General features: G+C 41.1%; 1 protein-coding gene across 1 annotated transcript in view; it reads left to right on the plus strand.

The window, feature by feature from the left end:
* Window positions 1-19,373, plus strand: part of crb2a (crumbs cell polarity complex component 2a) — a 74,082-nt gene that overhangs the window by 33,740 nt on the left and 20,969 nt on the right. The window contains exons 2-7 of the mRNA XM_061980585.1: window positions 4,154-4,846; window positions 7,728-7,923; window positions 10,120-10,259; window positions 14,947-15,117; window positions 15,195-15,308; window positions 18,188-19,123. Of these exons, the coding sequence (XP_061836569.1) occupies window positions 4,154-4,846; window positions 7,728-7,923; window positions 10,120-10,259; window positions 14,947-15,117; window positions 15,195-15,308; window positions 18,188-19,123 (2,250 nt within the window). The remainder of the gene's footprint in view (window positions 1-4,153; window positions 4,847-7,727; window positions 7,924-10,119; window positions 10,260-14,946; window positions 15,118-15,194; window positions 15,309-18,187; window positions 19,124-19,373) is intronic.

Consider the following 19,373-nt stretch of genomic DNA (forward strand, 5'->3'; position numbering starts at 1 on the left):
TGAAGCAAAACCTCTTCTCCCGGCAATGAGAGAAAGCACTGTGACCGTCATCTTTGCAAATCATACATGGCATGTCAGTGAACCCGTCAACTCTGTTCTCATGACACCTGGGTGGAGCTCGCTTCCTCACTTGTGACTGGTTAGAGGTCCCACGCAGCAGAACCTTTTCCAACATAGCCATCACCTCCGCTAGGGGGACATACTGAGGGCTCTAGGTCTGAGGTGGCTCATGACCACTGCGGTCAAGGGCTGGAATATGGCTCACCGTTTCACAGTGTGTACTGGGGGAGTTGCTTTGCCGCTCATCTCAGCATGGTACTCGTTCAGCACCTCTAGTACTTCACACGCTGACCATTTGTCGATTGTTTTGGATCTAAAAGTGAGGGCCAGGTCTTTGCAGGAACAGTTCCTAATAAACATGCGAGTCACCTCCGTTTCAGGGTTGTCCAGCGTCTTGCCCTGCTCTCTCAGACAGTCAATGGCGAGGTCAGCTGCTCTGTTCAGTCTCAGCCAGTAGTCATAGGGGTCTTCCTGGTCTTTAGGCAAAGTCGAGAAAAAGTCAGCTAAGGGGAGAGAAGAGTACCTAGTACAGCTAAAGTGTTTTCTAAGTAGACCATAAATCAGGTCGGGCTGAGCATGCATATCAATGTTACTGTTCCTAATGCCAAACTTCACTACATCCTTAGCTTTCCCCCCGAAATGCATAAGGATCTTCTCAGCCTGCTCTTCGATGCTCACATTACTCCTCTTAATGAATGTTCTCATCAGATCTTCCCATTCATGCACCTTAATTGAATCCGACCCATCTCCTACAAAATATGGTGGTTCCTTAACCTTCCTCTGTGTGATAACCTGAACCTGAGATACATCAGATACATGGCTAGGCTGACTCAGTGTGCTTGTTACATTCTGTGTGAAAGTTGAATCAGGAGTTACTGTGTTAAGTGGCTGTATACGCGACATGATGCTATCAGCTAACTGTTGACCTATCCCCTGAATGACAGTCCTCATGTGGTCAGCTACACACTCAGAGACGCCACTAATAGGATCTGATTTGCCTCTTGATTTGAGGCAAATAAGAGCTAGTGCGCTGGTTAGCTGCATTATGTACGCTAGGATTGGAAACTGCCTCTAATGAGGATAAACTAACACCTGGGGCAGGACTATCAACAGAAAAGGGGATGGGAGTAGGCATACCCCTGCCTCTGCCAACATGAATGGGTGTGCCAAACCGTGGGAAAAGTGGATTACTCTGAAAAGACATGTTTCAAAAATGTCTGCCACAAAACAGTACAGTCCACCCCACTTTGTGAAATCATCAATAAGAAAATGGCAAATAGAATCTCAGTGGCCTAGTGGTTAGAGTGTCCGCCCTGAGATCGGTAGGTTGTGAGTTCAAACCCCGGCCGAGTCATACCTAAGACTATAAAAATGGGACCCATTACCTCCCTGTTTGACACTCAGCATCAAGGGTTGGAATTGGGGGTTAAATCACCAAAAATGATTCCCGGGCGTGGCCACCGCTGCTGCTCACTGCTCCCCTCACCTCCCAGGGGGTGATCAAGGGTGATGGGTCAAATGCAGAGAATAATTTCGCCACACCTAGTGTGTGTGTGACAATCATTGGTACTTTAACTTTAACTTTAACTTTAAAATGATAAAACAAATCAGCAGTCTGTGTGACACGTTACTGCTATGCCACATAAAATGATCTGTGCCGCTGTGACACACTGTACAGTGTACAGCAATGAGCTTCACTGCAATATATGCTACCCTTGTAAACTGTGAACTCACAAATACTGTGAACCGATGGTAGGTACAACAGTCACCGGTTCGACGAACTTGATAGAAGTCTCAGGTCACGGCACCAATGAAACTGCTGTGTACCCGCCCTGCCAAGAACCCACACACAGGCTGGATTGGATGATGTGGCTCTTTACTGGTAGCTGCAATGAGTGATGAGAATGAACATACAATATGTGGTTTGCACCTCCGCTGGTTTCGATGTCATTAGCAGAGTGCGGGAAGTCTGCTCAAGTACATAACATTTTCATATTTATATAATTACATGAAATGCAATTACAGATGGGACTTAATACAATGGTTTTTAACAGTATACTTTTTAACGTGTGATCGTATAGTGGTTTTAACTTGCATTTATCTTTACTGGTATTACAATTAATTATTTATCATATTCTTAACTTGGTTTTTAACCAACATCATCCTTTTTTATATATTTATGAAATAGAAAATAGAAAAATACAAAATATAATACAAGACGTGACATGACACAAATAATTAAATGGACTTTTAGCACCCTCTAGTTTTGACTAGCGATACAAACTTAAATATGAACGTCTTGACACATAAAACGCACATAGTGCAACAATTATTACCTGCAATGAGTGATCAGAACGCACATACACACAATATGTGGTTAGCACCTCCGCTGGTTTCGATGTCTACAGGGGGAAAATAATATCGACTTCAGTGCAAAAGAGTAGTACATCTGACTTGAGCAACAACCAATTCAAAACGAAAATTCCTCAATGTAGCATTTCAACTACTGTTAAATAACTGTGTATTTTACAATAAATCTCACGTTAGCTTTAATATAATTTATAATACTTTGCAGAGTAATTTCAGACCGTGGCTTACCACTAGCAGAGTGCGGGAAGTCTGCTAACAGCTTCCGGTTTGCGGTCATAGTTATAGACTTTTAGGTACCAGCAGATGGCCCAAATGGACCTCTCATTCCATAACAAAACAATATACATATTTTAGCAGGAATTTCACTCAAATAATCAAAGTATTTCTTATACCCGTTACATATGAACCTCTCTCGGAGTGCTGAGTTCGACTTTGGTCAACTTATTCTTGTCCACAAAGTCCCATTCCACAATGCAGTCATCTGCCCCAGTGTCAATTAAAGACACTTTAATTGCACCACTTTTGTACTTGTAATCAATTGCACACATAGTTGTAGTAGATCACACACAACACACCCACTAATAGGACACAGAGTTTTATAGTTTAGCACGTGGTATTTGGTATCTTCGTAGATCAGGCAAGGGCCTGACTTAGAAACTAAGGGTTTCTAAGTTGGTGGTAGGCAGTTGTATCCCTATTTTTGTCTTGTTGACCTTCTTAAATGATAAATGATAAATGGGTTGTACTTGTATAGCGCTTTTCTACCTTCAAGGTACTCAAAGCGCTTTGACACTACTTCCACATTTACCCATTCACACACACATTCACACACTGATGGAGGGAGCTGCCATGCAAGGCGCTAACCAGCACCCATCAGGAGCAAGGGTGAAGTGTCTTGCTCAGGACACAACGGACATGACGAGGTTGGTACTAGGTGGGGATTGAACCAGGGACCCTCGGGTCGCGCACGGCCACTTTTCCACTGCGCCACGCCGTCCCTTCTTAAAATATTGTCCCAGGCAAGTCTGGAAAAATAACCTTTTTCTACTCACAGATCTTTTTGTAACAGCATGAAATCATTGATAATTGTTATCTTTAATGACAGAAAGAATCTTGGAGTCAAGCAGTTGAGAACACACGTGGGTGTTTATCCTCTTGGAAGTTTTAATGAAGTTAATTTTCACTTCTATGCTGACACCTTTTTTTTCCTTTGGCACAATTACCTAAAAAAAACAACTAAAAAGTGATGTTACTGTATTCTTCATCAGTGTAACTGTCTTATGGCAAACTCAGGTGCATAGCACACAGAGGCTACTATATCCTTCCATCGCACAGGATATAACTATTTCTCTAGTAAATCTCTAGTTAACAAACCAAATTTTCATTATTGTAATTTCAGGACTATAAGCCGCTACTTTTATCTCCCACGCTTTGAACTGTGCGAACGTATGGATTTTTTCAGGTTCACAAGCTTCACTTACCGCCAATAAATTTGTTTGTCACATCAGACCAATGAATTGTTGAATAGGTCATTGAGGACCATTGAAATTGTTCACATCAAATGCATACAATAATTCAGTCGGCCATTTAGCATGTTATGGACTCACCCTCTTCATAGAGAACAATTGACGAAATGCACACGAGACAACCCCAAAGTCGAAGACTTAAAAGGAAACACCCACCGCACAGAACGGAAAACTAAACTCTTTGTTTTGTTTTTCAGGAATCTTTTGCACAGCCACACCTGACATGTGCTTGTCGGCACCCTGCCAAAATGGAGCTACCTGTGTGGACACCAAGGATGATTATGCTTGTATTTGTGTCAACGAAGGGGTTCGATACATGGGCAAAAATTGCGATCAGCTCTATGATGCTTGTTCGTTTGCTCCATGTGAAGATTGCATCAGCACTCCTGGTATGCCAGAATACCACTGCAGTTGCCCAGATGGACTATCAGGGAATAACTGCACAGAAGAGGTGGATGAGTGCCAGAGTAACCCCTGCTCTGAGCCATATTCTCTGTGTGTAGATCAGCTGAATGGGTACTTTTGCAGGTGTCCCGCTGGTTATGGAGGCCCAGCATGCCATCGGCGTGTAAATGATTGCATTCACAAACCCTGCGTTAACAATGGCACTTGCATTTTGCGCCCACAAGGCTTTAGATGCCAGTGTATAGCAGGATACGATGGGAAGATTTGTGAAGAAGATATAAATGAGTGCTTGTCAGAACCGTGTCAAAATGGCGCTATTTGTATTGATGGGGTGGCAGAGTTTCATTGCTTCTGTGTGCCTGGATTCCAGGGCTACAACTGTGAAATTGACATTAATGAGTGTGCATCCAGGCCATGTGCTAACAATGCTACCTGCATCAACGAGAAGGACCACTACACGTGTGAGTGCCTCGTCGGCTTTACGGGTGAGTCTAAATCTACACTCTCTCACACACACACACACACACGCACACACACACACACACACACACACACACACACACACACACACACACACACACGGATGGGGTACAGAAAGAATACTGTCACATTATACGTTGACATAAAAGTTTTACCCAGAAACCTACAGCCCAAGTCGTTTTCCTTCAACCTAAATGTAAATGTTATTTTTTAGGTACAGTTCATGCACCGTTTAAGCACTGGCATAGTCACGATGATTACACAACCTACAATATTTGGGAACTGTACCTGACAACAGGTGGCTGACAGAGTTGAATGATGAACTCTTACTGGAACTTGTGAAAGACGCAAAACTATATGTGAAAAATGATCTGTGTCATTTAGAGAGGTGTATCCAAATAAATTGTGGAACATTTTGAATAGTGTCACTGCAAAGGAAGCCCAACAAATTAATTACCCAAAGTTTTTCATAGAAAATGATGTAGCGATTGAATGATTTTTTTCCGCTAACATAGGAACGGACCTTGCAAGCAAAATCCTTAATTCTAAAATTATTGATGAGAGTGAGGATCGTCTTATGAAAACAAATCCACATATAATATTTTTAAAACTAGCTGATGAACTGGAGATCATAATTGTAGTGAGTAAATGTAAAAAACAATATCTCCACTGACTATTGGATATGACATTAATAAAAAGGGTTAAACATAACATTTCAATATCACTAACTTAGATATTCAATGTATTATTCAAAACTACTACCTTACCCACAAAAATGAAAATGGCAAAAGTTTATACAAAACCGGCAACAGATATTTCTTCACAAATTACAGACCTGTTTCAATGCTGCTTATATTTTCTAAACCATTAGAAAAACTGTTGAACAATCGATTGGAAAACATCATAGACAAACAAAAATTACTTTCCAAATATCTGTATGGATTTAAAACTAACAGATCAACTTCACTAGCATCAAATGATACAATTGAGAAAATGATCATTTCTGTAGACAAAAAAAAAATTGCAATAGTAAAATTCATCGACTTAAAAAAAGCATTGGACACTAGTAATCATACCATTCTATTTAACAAATTAGAATGGTACAGAATCAGGGAAGTGAACTACAGGTGAATGGAAACCTATTTTACGAACAGGCATCAGTTTGTGAAGTGAAATAACAGTTGCGCATCATTTCTTCATATTCCATGTGGTGTCCCGCAGGGATCAGTTTTGAGTACAAAGATCTTTTAAAAATAATGATCTATGCAATGCTTCAAAATGTTCAAAGCTGGTCTTATTTGCAGAGGATACAATCTACTTTTTTCCTGATAGGAAAATTCAACCAGCAGAGGGCACTGCAGCCAGAGCCACACACTGCACTGATAAGAGATCAGTATCTACATCGGGACAAAGTCATTAAACGGCATTGATACAATAAAATAAGAAGCTAGCACAGTCTTTCAGATTAACTGGATAAATATTAGCTAATACAATGCTAATGTTAGCTAGCTCAGGCCCGTTGTGCGTTCTCTCTGTAAAGATGTGGAATGTTTTTGTGCAGAGAACTCCGGGCATTTTGCATATAATGCATATAATGCTCTGTGACCAAGACCGCTCTGGCTGCAGTGCCCTCTGCTGGTTGTTCAGGGGAGTGTTTAGGTCACATTTATTTGTGCATCTGGTTTGTGGGAGGAATGTCTCATTGACACAAAAGCAACAAAGCGATCCACATATGCAAATTCAATACAAATACAAATACAAAATCAGGCTGTGGAAGTTGCTTTCTAGTGGTCCCACTGACAGACACTTCACAAGAGCCATTTTAACAAAGTTTTAACGCACATAGGTTTTTCTCAAAGTCTTTCTTACGCAGAACATGACCTTTCAGTCACGTCCGTATCCTTTCTCTCCTCTTGCTCCCGGCCGCTTAAAGACAACAGATGATTAGATTACCACGTACCACCTGTGAAATCTAATCACCTGCCAGCTGTGTCTCGCCATCAGCACTGCCACGCATGGACAGAGGCGGTGACCTTTGCTCCTTCAGGCAGCGCTGACAACATCTCCCTCCACACAAGCACATTTATAACCAAATCTCAAAAATATATTTACAAATACACGTTTATTTATACAATTTTTGATTTATTTGTATGTCACATTTTTATATTTATAAATGTATTTGTATGTATTTTCAAATCTCAAAAATATATTTATAAATACGCGTTTATTTATACAAATTATTAAATTTATTTGAATATCACATTTGTATTTGTATATTTATTAATATATGCATATGTATTAATATCATATTGATATATATAAGTTGATGTGAGACAATTCTACTTCCATAGGTCCAGGCTTGTTTTGAATGTGATTATGGATGTACTTTGTGATACATTGAGTTATTCTAAACACGTTAATCTGAATAAATCGAGTTATATAAATCCAGATAAATGTGATTAAATGTCATTCAGAGGACAACGCATGTTATTCGTTAAAGTTTAACTATGTAAAAGAGTTGGGATTCAAAATGTTTATACTTCTTTCCATTAACCTTTTAAGGTATGTTGAATTTCATTTTGTTTGTGAAACAATAATAATATTGTTAGTGAGCACAAGATTGTTCTCTCGCATTAATTTATATGTACGATATGGAACTGACTGTGACACACTCAATAAATATTCATCATCATCAACATCATTCCTTACGCTTCCATGTGTGTTGTCTGTGCCTTGTTCAGTGTGTGCTATAAATGTATTTTTATTAGCGCTCTTGCGGAGGGCAGCAGGGTTGCCACCGTGCATATAGCTAATCAGGTCGACCGTCTTTATTAGGTAGAATCTCTCTGTTCTAACGATAGACTTGTGTTTGCTCTTTTATATCAGGAGTCAACTGTGACAGTGAAATAGATGAGTGTGAATCGAACCCCTGCCAAAATGGAGCCATGTGCCACGACCTTATTGGTTTATACTCATGTGAATGTCCACGTGGATTTGAAGGCATACATTGTGAAGCTGATATTGACGAGTGTGCGAGTGAGCCTTGCAGCAATGGAGCTTCCTGCCGTGACAGAGTCAACAGGTCAGGAAGCATCAATCATCTTTCCAATAAGTTATGGTTAACTTGTTGCTCTTGACTTCACCTAAAGCAATAAAACGATGCCAATGAACACAAGAAAGTAACATAAATAGCAATCAAATCACATAACACATTACACAGATCTCTTGAATTGTGTTTCTGGTTCTTCACTTCACTTCACTAATCCTTGGGCCATTATTTTTGTACATATTACCGCTTGGCACGATATCATGAAAGTATTGTACTTCATTTCACTGTTATGCAGATGACTGCCAACTCCTTTCCCATTTATTGTTGTTCCTTCCTTGTTTACGTGAACAAGTATTGATTAGACAGTCGATGTGTGCATTTGCGCACCAAATGTGTCCAATTTGATTGCCGTAAATGATGATTTCCCAAAATGTGCAGGGAAATTGCAGACATTGGACAAAGTTGCAGGGCTGGGCATAATTCATGTTGATTGGTTTAATATGCATGAATTCCCGTAACTGCAACATCCTGGAGGGACTGATTATTATCGTTATGGTGTTGGTATTATGCACCTGTGGACCTATACTCTTAGACATGGTCGAAAAACCTGTCATTTCAAATATGGGAGTGAAAATGACTGGTTTTGTATTCAATAGCAGATTCATGACTTTTCGGTGTAAGAGGCTATCTAAGATCGAGACCATCTTGACAAAGTGTGATTTGGAAACAGTGATCCTTTTTGACTGTAACACACTTTACTTTGGAATTACTCAGACTGCCATTAAAGGAGCCATATGTAGGAATCTGGCCAGAAATGGTACTGCAATGACGGTCAAAATTCTGTAATCTCCTCCTCCTCCCCCTGACTGATGTTGCCAGATATGCAGCCGAATCCAGCTCGATCGACTGGGCTACTCCAAGGAACTTCAAACTTCCAGCTATTATGATCCCAGAACCTCAACCCCTAGGTTGAGGTTCTGGTTGAGGTTCCATAGCTCGGTTGGTAGAGCGGCCGTGCCAGCAACTTGAGGGTTGCAGGTTCGATTCCCGCTTCCGCCATCCTAGTCACTGCCGTTGTGTCCTTGGGCAAGACACTTTACCCACCTGCTCCCAGTGCCACCCACACTGGTTTAAATGTAACTTAGATATTGGGTTTCACTATGTAAAGCGCTTTGAGTCACTAGAGAAAACAAAAGTGCTATATAAATATAATTCACTTCAAAAATGAAATGGAGAAATTTTACCAAGGTATGCCTATAGGCTACTGTTTCAAATGTTTCAGATTGCCGTTTAACTTGGTACATGTAGTCCACAATATGCCAACACGATTGAGGAATTATTTTATCATGTGATTTGGCTGTCTCCATACGTTTCACAATGCCATGATGACAGCCGTGCAAATGTTGGAACCCATTTCCTCAGCGTATCAGCATATTGAAAACGAAATAGGCACTGACACTACCCATATCCACATAGGTTTTATTTGTCAAAAAGATATTTTGCCCAATGACTCATCGACATACAGGCTAACGGGCATATATTTCCCCCGTTAGCCTTTATGTGTCATTGTCCGGATTAGCATGCTAAGCATTCGTTGAACGAACACACTAGCTTTGTTAGATAAGATCATAGACTGTATTGGACAATACATTTTTTACATACAAAATGTCCATTTCCTTTTATTACAAATTAGCAGGTTTGGCGTCAGATGAAAAGATCTTCTCCCCCTTCAATTGTCTCCATCTTTCAAAGGCATCCCCGATACAAATTCTTGTTTTGTTCCTGGCTTTGTCATGAATAAGTTGAGAATCGTAGCGTGACATGTTTAGTAACTTTACCAGTGGCAGGAGCTAGACAAAGATGGCGGTGTGTAACTGGCAACCTGAATGTAACACACTCACAGACTTTCTAAACGCTAATGGTGGAGGGCGGGGCATCAAAATTATAACTATAACAAGATTTCGGGGCTGTAAATCTAATTTTGAAATGAGCATATCCCGGCTGAGCAACTGTTATGTTATAAAGGTATTCAAAAAGAACATGATTTATTAATGCCTTTTACCATATCAGGGCCTTTTAATGATGACTTGACATGAAATTGTTACATATGGCTCCTTTAACAAACTACAACTGGTGAAAAAATGTTGTTTCCCTCCTCAGATTATCAATATCAGTTGTGTCTGCGATCACATGATTCATCTTCAACTATGAAATACATTTTTGTTCCAGCTATGAATGTGACTGCAGTGACACGGGATTTGAGGGAGACCACTGTGAAGTGGACGTCGCCGAGTGTGTCTCTCATCCCTGTCAACATGGTGCCACATGCCTGGAGGGAGTCAAACAATACACCTGCCTCTGCTGGCCAGGTATCGTGTCTAAATGTTTGTTTCTGCAGTAACAGAATTAGAGGAGAACCTGAAATGAAATTTGTGTGTGTGTGTGTGTGTGTGTGTGTGTGTGTGTGTGTGTGTGTGTGTGTGTGTGTGTGTGTGTGTGTGTGTGTTGTATTTCTATCCTTCTTGAGACATCAACAAGGAAAAGTACCTTCTATATGAGGACCGGTGAAAAAGTTCAAATTGACTGTGTGTCGGTTTTAAAAGTGCTCCCCTTCTGGTCAACATATGAAATAACAAGTGTGTGTAAAAATTTGAAGTGCTCCCCCTCTGGCCAACATATGTAATAACAAGTGTGTGTAAGAAGTTGAAATGCGCCCCCTTTGGCCAAAATGTATTAAAAAAAAAAAAATTATATAGAGACATACTGTATTAACTTGAAGTAAATAATGAAGATTAAAAACCAATTACAAAAAAAAAAATTACTAAAAGCTTGCCTTTTTTTATATTTGCATGGTTTGTATATTTTATTAAAGCTGTAAATACAAATCTTTATATATCTAGAAAGGGTGGTCCTAAAGGGGTAGGCATTTTTCGGAGGTCTCAAGAAGGTACAAATACAAGAATGTGTGTGTGTGTGTGTGTGTGTGTGTGTGTGTGTGTGTGTGTGTGTGTGTGTGTGTGTGTGTGTGTGTGTGTGAGTGTGAGTGTGAGTGTGAGTGTGAGTGTGAGTGTGAGTGTGAGTGTGAGTGTGAGTGTGAGTGTGAGTGTGAGTGTGTGTGTGTGTGTGTGTGTGTGTGTTTGTGCGTGTGTGTGGATGTGGATGTGTCTGTGTGTGCGTGTGTGAGTCATACTTGCCAACCCTCCCGAATTTTCCGAGAGACTCCTGAATTTCAGTGCCTCTCCCGAAAATCTCCCGGGACAACCATTCTCCCGAATTTCTCCCGATTTCCAGCCAGGCAACAATATTGGGGGCGTGCCTTAAAGGCACTGCCTTTAGCGTCCTCTCTCACCTGAAAAGGAGACATAATATATGTCTCCGTTATCCATAGGTTTATCTATATATCTATATATAAATAGGCAGGCACGGAGCTATTTCTCAGCATGTGTTTATTCCAGCCGGCACGTTAATAAACTGACACACAACATACGGATTCCCATCATGCATTGCGTCAAAACTACGGCAAGTAGTAATGTCCAAAAACATAACAGAGACGAAGCAGAAGAACGAAGAAGAGACAGTCATGGCCCGAGACAAAGATGGTTATGCTGATACTGCAAACAACATCCCGTTCTAATTTGCGGATGTTTTCAACAAATCCGTGAAGGATATGTTCCCGGATTCAGAGATCGCTCGCCAGTACTCAAATGGCAGAACAAAGGCTACTCAAATAGTGAAAGGTAAGAGTTATTTTTTTTTAAAGTAAGCAGTAAGTACAGTACAGTTAGTAGAACAACTGTGTTTTCATTACTGTGTACTGTACTATATATATATATATATATATATATATATATATATATATATATATGTATGTGTGGGAAAAAAATCACAAGACTATTTCATCTCTACAGGCCTGTTTCATGAGGGGGGTACCCTCAATCATCAGGAGATTTTAATGGGAGCATTCGCATACCATGGTTTATATAGGGCACAGAGTGGGTGGGTACAGGCTGGCGTAGGGGCGTGGTGATTGGCTCATGTGTTACCTAGGAGGTGTTTCCGTCTATGGCGGCATGCTGTTACAATTTCGCTGCGCTTGTTGAGGGATGACAGGTCTGGACGGTAAATAATAAACAGTTTCTCTTTCAAGCATAGGTTGCATCTTTTATTACCACTATTGTAAGGTGTGCTGGATGCAAGAATTTGCCATGTTATTGAATATTCAACATTATTGTCTTTGAGGTCCCAAATGTGTTTGCTGAGTTCTGTGGTATTTCACAGGTTTTTGTTCCTGAAAGAAGCCTTGTGATTGTTCCATCTGGTTTTGAATTCTCCCTCGGTTAATCCTACATATGTGTCGGATGTGTTAATGTCCTTGCGTATTACCTTAGATTGGTAGACAACTGATGTTTGTAAGCACCCCCCGTTGAGAGGGCAATCAGGTTTCTTTCGACAGTTACAGCCTTTGTTGGTTTTGGAGTCGCTCTGTCTGGGGGCCGACGGCTCATTTGCAATTGTTTTGTTGTGGTTTGAGATGATTTGTCGTATATTGTTCATGCAGCTGTAGCTCAATTTAATGTTGTTCTTGTTGAATACTTTTCTTAGGGTGTTGTCTTTGGGAAAGTGTTTGTCAATCAGATTGAGGAATTTGTGTCCAATGTTAGTTGAGACGTTTTTGCTGTATGGGGGGTTGTACCAGATGATGTCGTTTCGTTTTCTGTTCTTTTTTGGCTGGTTTCCTGGCGTGGGTTCATAGGTGAAGGTGAAATTGTATCCGCTTTCATCAAGGGATTTTTGGTACGGGGGGGTTGCTTGGTCAAATTCAGCTTTGCTAGATGACAGCATCGATAGCCTTTTATTGATTCCGGTAGGTATTCTTTTCGTGGTGGTGGGTGGGTGGTTGCTGTCATGGTGCACGTATTGGAGTGTTGTGTTGGGTTTCGTGAATGGTTGGTAGCTGTTATTTCTCAGGTTGAAAGTGACGTCAAGGAAGTTGACGGTTTGCTTGTTGGCTTCAATCGTGATCCGTAGGCCGTTCTCTTTGAAAATTTGGCATATGCGCTTCTTGGTATTCTCGCTGCTCCTTGGCGAGGCGCGACACACTGCCAGTCCGTCATCACGGTAAATACCAAGGTTCAGATTGAGGCTAGCGAGCTGGGAGAGGAGGAAACTCCCAACGAGTTCACACGTTTCTGCTCCGTCAAAACTTCCCATAGTGACGTCAAATGTTGCATTGTTCTTTTTTTTGCCATGGTGTACTGTTGTGGAGGAGAATGGAGTTTTTTACGTGGATGATAATGTTTCTTTCGTTGCCTGTGATTGAGTCGTAGTCTGAGGCGAAGTCTAGTGCTTGAGTCAGTAGGTCTTGCGTGATGGAAGGGTAAAATTCCTCGATATCAAAGGAGATAAAGTTGTGCTGTTGTTTGTCTTGGATGTTGTTGAACCATTTGATTACTGCTGCTGTATTTCTCCATTGGTTGAGTGGTGTTTTGTCCTTGATTTTTGTGTTGACTCTGTCCAGGATTATTTTGCTGATTTTTCCTATTTCAGATTTAGTTGGGTTTATTAGTCGGCATGTTGGGTTATTTGCGAAGTTGGGTTTGTGGTCCTTCAATGTGATGAAGGCTTCCTTGTTGGCTGTGGCGTCCACCCTGTCCTCAATGTCCAGTTCAGCCGCGATCCTTTTATTTTCCAGGTGGATGTTCTGTAAGGTGTTGGGTTGCGCTTTTTTGTATGATTTGGTGATGCTTCTGTCCAGTAAGGTGTGGTGTTCTGGTATGTCCATTCTGTAGAAGTTTGTGGTTTTATCGGCAGCTATGATGAGGTTGTTTACTTTCTTGATGCGCTCCTTGTCATTTTTCAGCTTGGTGAGGAGTGGGTTGCGGATTGGCTTGAATTTGACTGATTGTATCATTTTGAGCATGTCGTTCTCAAAATCCTTTAGTTCCTCAACTGTGGGTGGGTTCTTGGTAGATTTGAATCCGTAAGTTTTCTTTTGCGTTCCTTTTGTTTCAGGGTGGAGGAAAAAATGTGCTTTCCACCGCATCCTTCTTAGGAAGTGTTCCGTCTTTTCTATGATCCTTAGCTTGTAGTCATTCTGCGCGGGTATGGGAATGTTCTTCGTGGAGTAGTCGATGTTGAATTTTTCCATTTCTGATCGTCGTACAGTGCTCAACAAATGTCAATTTGGAGCGTAGTATATGTCTTAATAAGGTTATCCAAAAAATAGTGCTCGATACCGTAGTAGAGCGCAATATATGTATGTGTGGGAAAAAAATCACAAGACTATTTCATCTCCACAGGCCTGTTTCATGAGGGGGGGTACCCTCAATCATCAGGAGATTTTAATGGGAGCATTCGCATACCATGGTTTATATAGGGCACAGAGTGGGTGGGTACAGGCTGGCGTAGGGGCGTGGTGATTGGCTCATGTGTTACCTAGGAGGTGTTTCCGTCTATGGCGGCATGCTGTTACAATTTCGCTGCGCTTGTTGAGGGATGACAGGTCTGGACGGTAAATAATAAACAGTTTCTCTTTCAAGCATAGGTTGCATCTTTTATTACCACTATTGTAAGGTGTGCTGGATGCAAGAATTTGCCATGTTATTGAATATTCAACATTATTGTCTTTGAGGTCCCAAATGTGTTTGCTGAGTTCTGTGGTATTTCGCAGGTTTTTGTTCCTGAAAGAAGCCTTGTGATTGTTCCTATATATATATATATATATATATATATAAGAAATACTTAAATTTCAGTGAATTCTAGCTATAAATATACTCCTCCCCCGCCCCCGCCCACCCCTTGAGACCCCGAATTCGGAGGTCTCAAGGTTGGCATGTATGGTGCGAGTGAGTGTGTTAGCATTCGCTGAGTAACAAAATATTTGACTCTAAGGTGTACACCTGCAAATTTTTGCCAAAAACCTTGCATGCTAATATTAGCATGTTTACCTGTATGCGTAAGAAGGCCAGCATCTCTGGGATTCAATATGATTTCACTCCTCAAAAGATAGAATACATTTGAAGTAACACCTAACTCTATTTGTTCTGTTCCCTCCAGGTTACACAGGCACAAACTGTGAGATGGACATTGATGAGTGTGCTGAACATCCCTGTGAACATGATGGAGAATGTTATGAGCGTTCCAAACTCACCCACTGGGAACTAGACTGGGAACTAAGCTATGCAAGTGTAGCTGGATACATTTGCCATTGTTCGTCAGGGTTTGCAGGTAGACCAAACATAAAAAAAAAAAAAAAAGATATATTCCTTTCAGTTCTAAGTCACCGTGTTTATTTAAAAATCCAGGAGAGAACTGCACCGTCAACATTGATGAGTGTGATTCTGAGCCCTGCCAGAATGGAGCCACTTGTCACGATCAAGACAACAGTTTCGCATGTACCTGTCCTGTTGGATTTTCAGGTGAGAGTTTAGCCAACTTTCAAATGTAATTTGTCGTGTGATGGCCTTGAGATGATTCGAATAAAAACTGATTCAGAATGCCTCCAGCAGGTTCATACAGTGCTTGCAAAACAAGTTAGCTGAATTCTGATTGGATAAAAGCTCTAACGTAAAAACAGCAACACTGAAGCTTAATATGACATAAAGAAAATATGATGAATAATTGTATATATTTAGGTAAAGTAAATCAAATTAAATTAACTTTTCTCAATTTATGATCATGATTTATGTTAGTCCAGCAGAGAAGTCCTTGCTGGCCCTGACGGCCCACCATTGGGTTTACGTAAATGTAGCTTTAGATGCTGTGAGCCTTGTTAAGGGTTCAGCGACTCGGCTCAAATTCAGAATAAAGAATTTATAAAAATTATTGAAGTCAAGAAACCTTTGAAGCTGCTTCCTGGTTGTAAGAGGCGGCCACTCGACCACAGCCTGGATCTTATTTTGATCGGTTCTCAGTTGCCCATCCTCCACTACAAACCCAAAAATGAAACAGATGTGGAGTAATAAGAACACTTCCCGACCTTAACAAAAAGCCTTTTATCTAAGGGCCTCTGCAGACCTAACCAGATGTGCTGGATGTGCTTCTCCAATATGGGGGGGTGGGGGGGTGGGGGGATAGACAAACACAAACTGTCCAAGTGTATAACAGAGCACGTCATTTTTAAGCTCTTGGAGAACAGTGGGGGTATGAGTGAGACCAAAGGGCACCCCTCTCAAAGTGTTTGAGAGGGGTGTGAAAGGCTGTCTTCCATTCAACTCCCTTTCAAATCTGGAAAAGTTTGGTTAACTTTTGTAAAAAATCTTATCTAATAAATGTATAGAATATTTATTTTTAACAGTGATGTTGTTGCGGGCGCAATAATCTATAAACAGAATGTTTATATTCTAGATTTAAAAAAATGTCCGCAAATTACGGCTGAAGCGAGCGGTAAGAAAAATACTCCTATAATACACTCCTCCTGATAAGACAGCTTGTAAAGGTGTAAAGATGGTAACATGGCGCCCGGCACGAGACCAATACAATGTTGAGGTGGAAGTAAGCAAGCCCTATTTTCGCTAAAAAAAATCCCCCGAAGATCATAATTGGAGGACGGAACGGAGTGAAATATTAATCTCTTCTGGTGTGACAATGCGAGATGATGTGGCCAGAAATGCAGATATGAGGCAGTGTGAATGACAAAACAGATTCAATCAATATAGGGATTATGTTTACGTAGCCACCTAAACCCTAGAACTACAGGTGCAGACCGAGAGGAAATCACAAAAAAAAGTATGGTCTCATGATGATTACTGGAAAAGTGGAGGGAACCATTGTTAATATGAAATTCAACACTAGCCTTGTGACGCACATCCATAGGAGGAACTACCTTATAAGATGGTAATTCAGCAGAAATAGCCATTTTTGACAAAAGTGGAGTTAATAAAGCAATCGTCTAATCGAGAGTCTATTAGTGTAGTGATCTGAGTGTCTCTATTGGACCAATGCCCTACGGCGCGTCAGCAAAGCCCTAGGGCAGGGGTCGGCAACCCGCGGCTCCGAAGCCGCATGCGGCTCTTTGATCACTCTGATGCGGCTCAGCTGCATACTTGCAGATCCCCCCGATTTCCCCGGGAGACTTCCGGATCTCAGTGCCTCTCGCAGAATACTACCGGGATTAATATTCTCAGATTTTCACCCTTACAATAATAACAAGGGCGTGCCATGATGGTACAGCATTTAGCACCCTCTACAATCAGTACAAACAGTGTGCCAGCCCAGTTTCTTGTTATATGCATTTTCTGCTTGCACACGTAAGTGACAGCAATGCATACTTGCTCAACAGCCACACAGGTTACACTGACGGTGGCCATATAAAACAACTTTAACACTCTTACTAATAATGCGCCACACTTTGAACCAAAACCAAACAAGAATGACAAACACATTTCGGGAGAACATCTGTACCTTAACACAACATAAACACAACAGAACAAATACCCAGAATCCCATGCAGCCCTGACTCTTCCGGGCTACATTATACACCCCTGCTACCACCAAACCCCGCCCCCACCCCAACCCTGCTCCCTCACACATCACCCCCCCCCCCCCCCAATTGCGGCAAATAAATAACATTTCTTACAAGTACTATCATCACTGAAGGACTGTAGGACGAGACTAAACATGATACTAACAGAGGAAGCGTGAGTTGGAACAGGAACACAAAAAATCTAAGCCAGCCGTTGGAATAGCTTATAAAAACACAAGGAATGAGTGCTTAGTAAAGTTTAAGAAGTGTAGATGGAAGCACATTACAGTAGAAACTGGTAAGAAGCTAACAACAATAATGTAGCAAGTAGAATAATATGCGTCTAGAGAGACGTAAATACAACAAAAACTGCTGTGCTGTTCTGTTGCTGATTTGCTGCTGGTAAGCAACCACTGGCAGGCATACGTTAGAAGAAGACGGTAGTGTTGATACCAAAAGGCATGGTTGTAACACTAAATTCTGGGCCCCCATACACAAGACTTGAAAAGGATCCTCTATCATTTATGGATGATTGTATCGAAATCAGCAGCATAACATCAACAGGATATGTGTAAATGTTTTTTTAGGTTTTCAAATACACAGTGAAACTTTTGGGAAAGTGTACTGCAAGGAACTTAATTTAATTTATATTCAAGTTCAAGCGATATCAATTATATTCAACATGAGGTATTTTTCAAGATTCAACATCAAATCTTGTTCTTTCAGTTTCCTAGTTTTTGTTCAATATAAAGCTTTTGGCCCAATTCAGATCCATAGATAGTACAGTAGATTTATATTATTGTGCCTCTGATCACATTCATGTCTTCCCTTTAGGTTTTCTTTGTGAAGTGAATATAGATGAATGTGAAAGCCAACCATGTCAGAATGGTGGTTGGTGTGAAGATGACACTGCTTCCTACATCTGTCACTGTCCTGAGGCAAAGGTGGGTCATCTTCCATGGGGAGGCAATGACTGCAGCGTCAAGCTCTACGGTTGTTTCCACCACGAATGCCAAAATGGAGCCACCTGCTCTCCATGGTTTGATGGTGTAGGACATGGCCACACTTGCTTGTGCTCTCCGGGCTTTTATGATGAGCAGTGTTCGACGCAAACCACGTTCTCTTTCTCGTCTCCTGGATTTATTCCAGTTGCGGTTCCTCAAAAGAAGATCCAGATGGTTGAAAATGGTAATGGTTTTGGTTTTGCAATAGAGTTGCGCTTTCAGACAACTTTACCAGATATGTTAATCATCTATAGAGGAGATGTGGACAACTTCATCCTATTAGAGATTGTGAATGGTTCTTTTCAAGCAAAAGCTTTTTCTGATGGCTCCGAAAAGAAAATGACCTTTCCTGCCTTTGTCAGCGATGGAGATTGGAGAGATGTTCATGTGTTTGAGAACAACAAAGGTCTACGTTTGACTCTGAAAGGACATGGCTGTAACAAAGATGGGTGCCAAGCTCAAGATGAATCACCTTTCCAGACTTTGGAAAGCCTTCTTCATGTATATGTAGGTGGAGCACCAGAGGAAATGTTACAGAACTCCAGGAGTGAAAAAAACTTCATCGGATGCATGGAAGACCTGATCATTGACTCTGAAGCTGTTCTTCCTCAAACATTTCAAGAGAATCAAGGCCAATATTTTGGATGTAGTAAAACTGAGTGGTGTAAGCCAGACCCCTGTTATGGACGTGGACGCTGTGTCGACCTGTGGACCAGCTACCACTGTGACTGCCACCGTCCGTTTTACAGTGAAAGCTGCAGGGAAGGTAACAACTCGTGCACTTCATATCCTTTCAGAAAGCTACATGACAACAGGTGGGGTGTAACAGTACATGGATTCAGAAATATATTTTTTTGTAAAACGTCACGGTCAATGGAGCACTGATTCTACAATTCATCATAGCAACTGGTGACGAAAAAGGTTGTCTTTTTTTAACTACCTGAAACTGAAAGTGTTAATGCGTGTTTGCATCCATCCATTTTCTACCGCTTGTCCCTTTTGGGGTCGCAGGGGGT

This window comes from Nerophis lumbriciformis, linkage group LG20 (assembly GCF_033978685.3).
Source record: "Nerophis lumbriciformis linkage group LG20, RoL_Nlum_v2.1, whole genome shotgun sequence".
NCBI lineage: Eukaryota > Metazoa > Chordata > Actinopteri > Syngnathiformes > Syngnathidae > Nerophis > Nerophis lumbriciformis.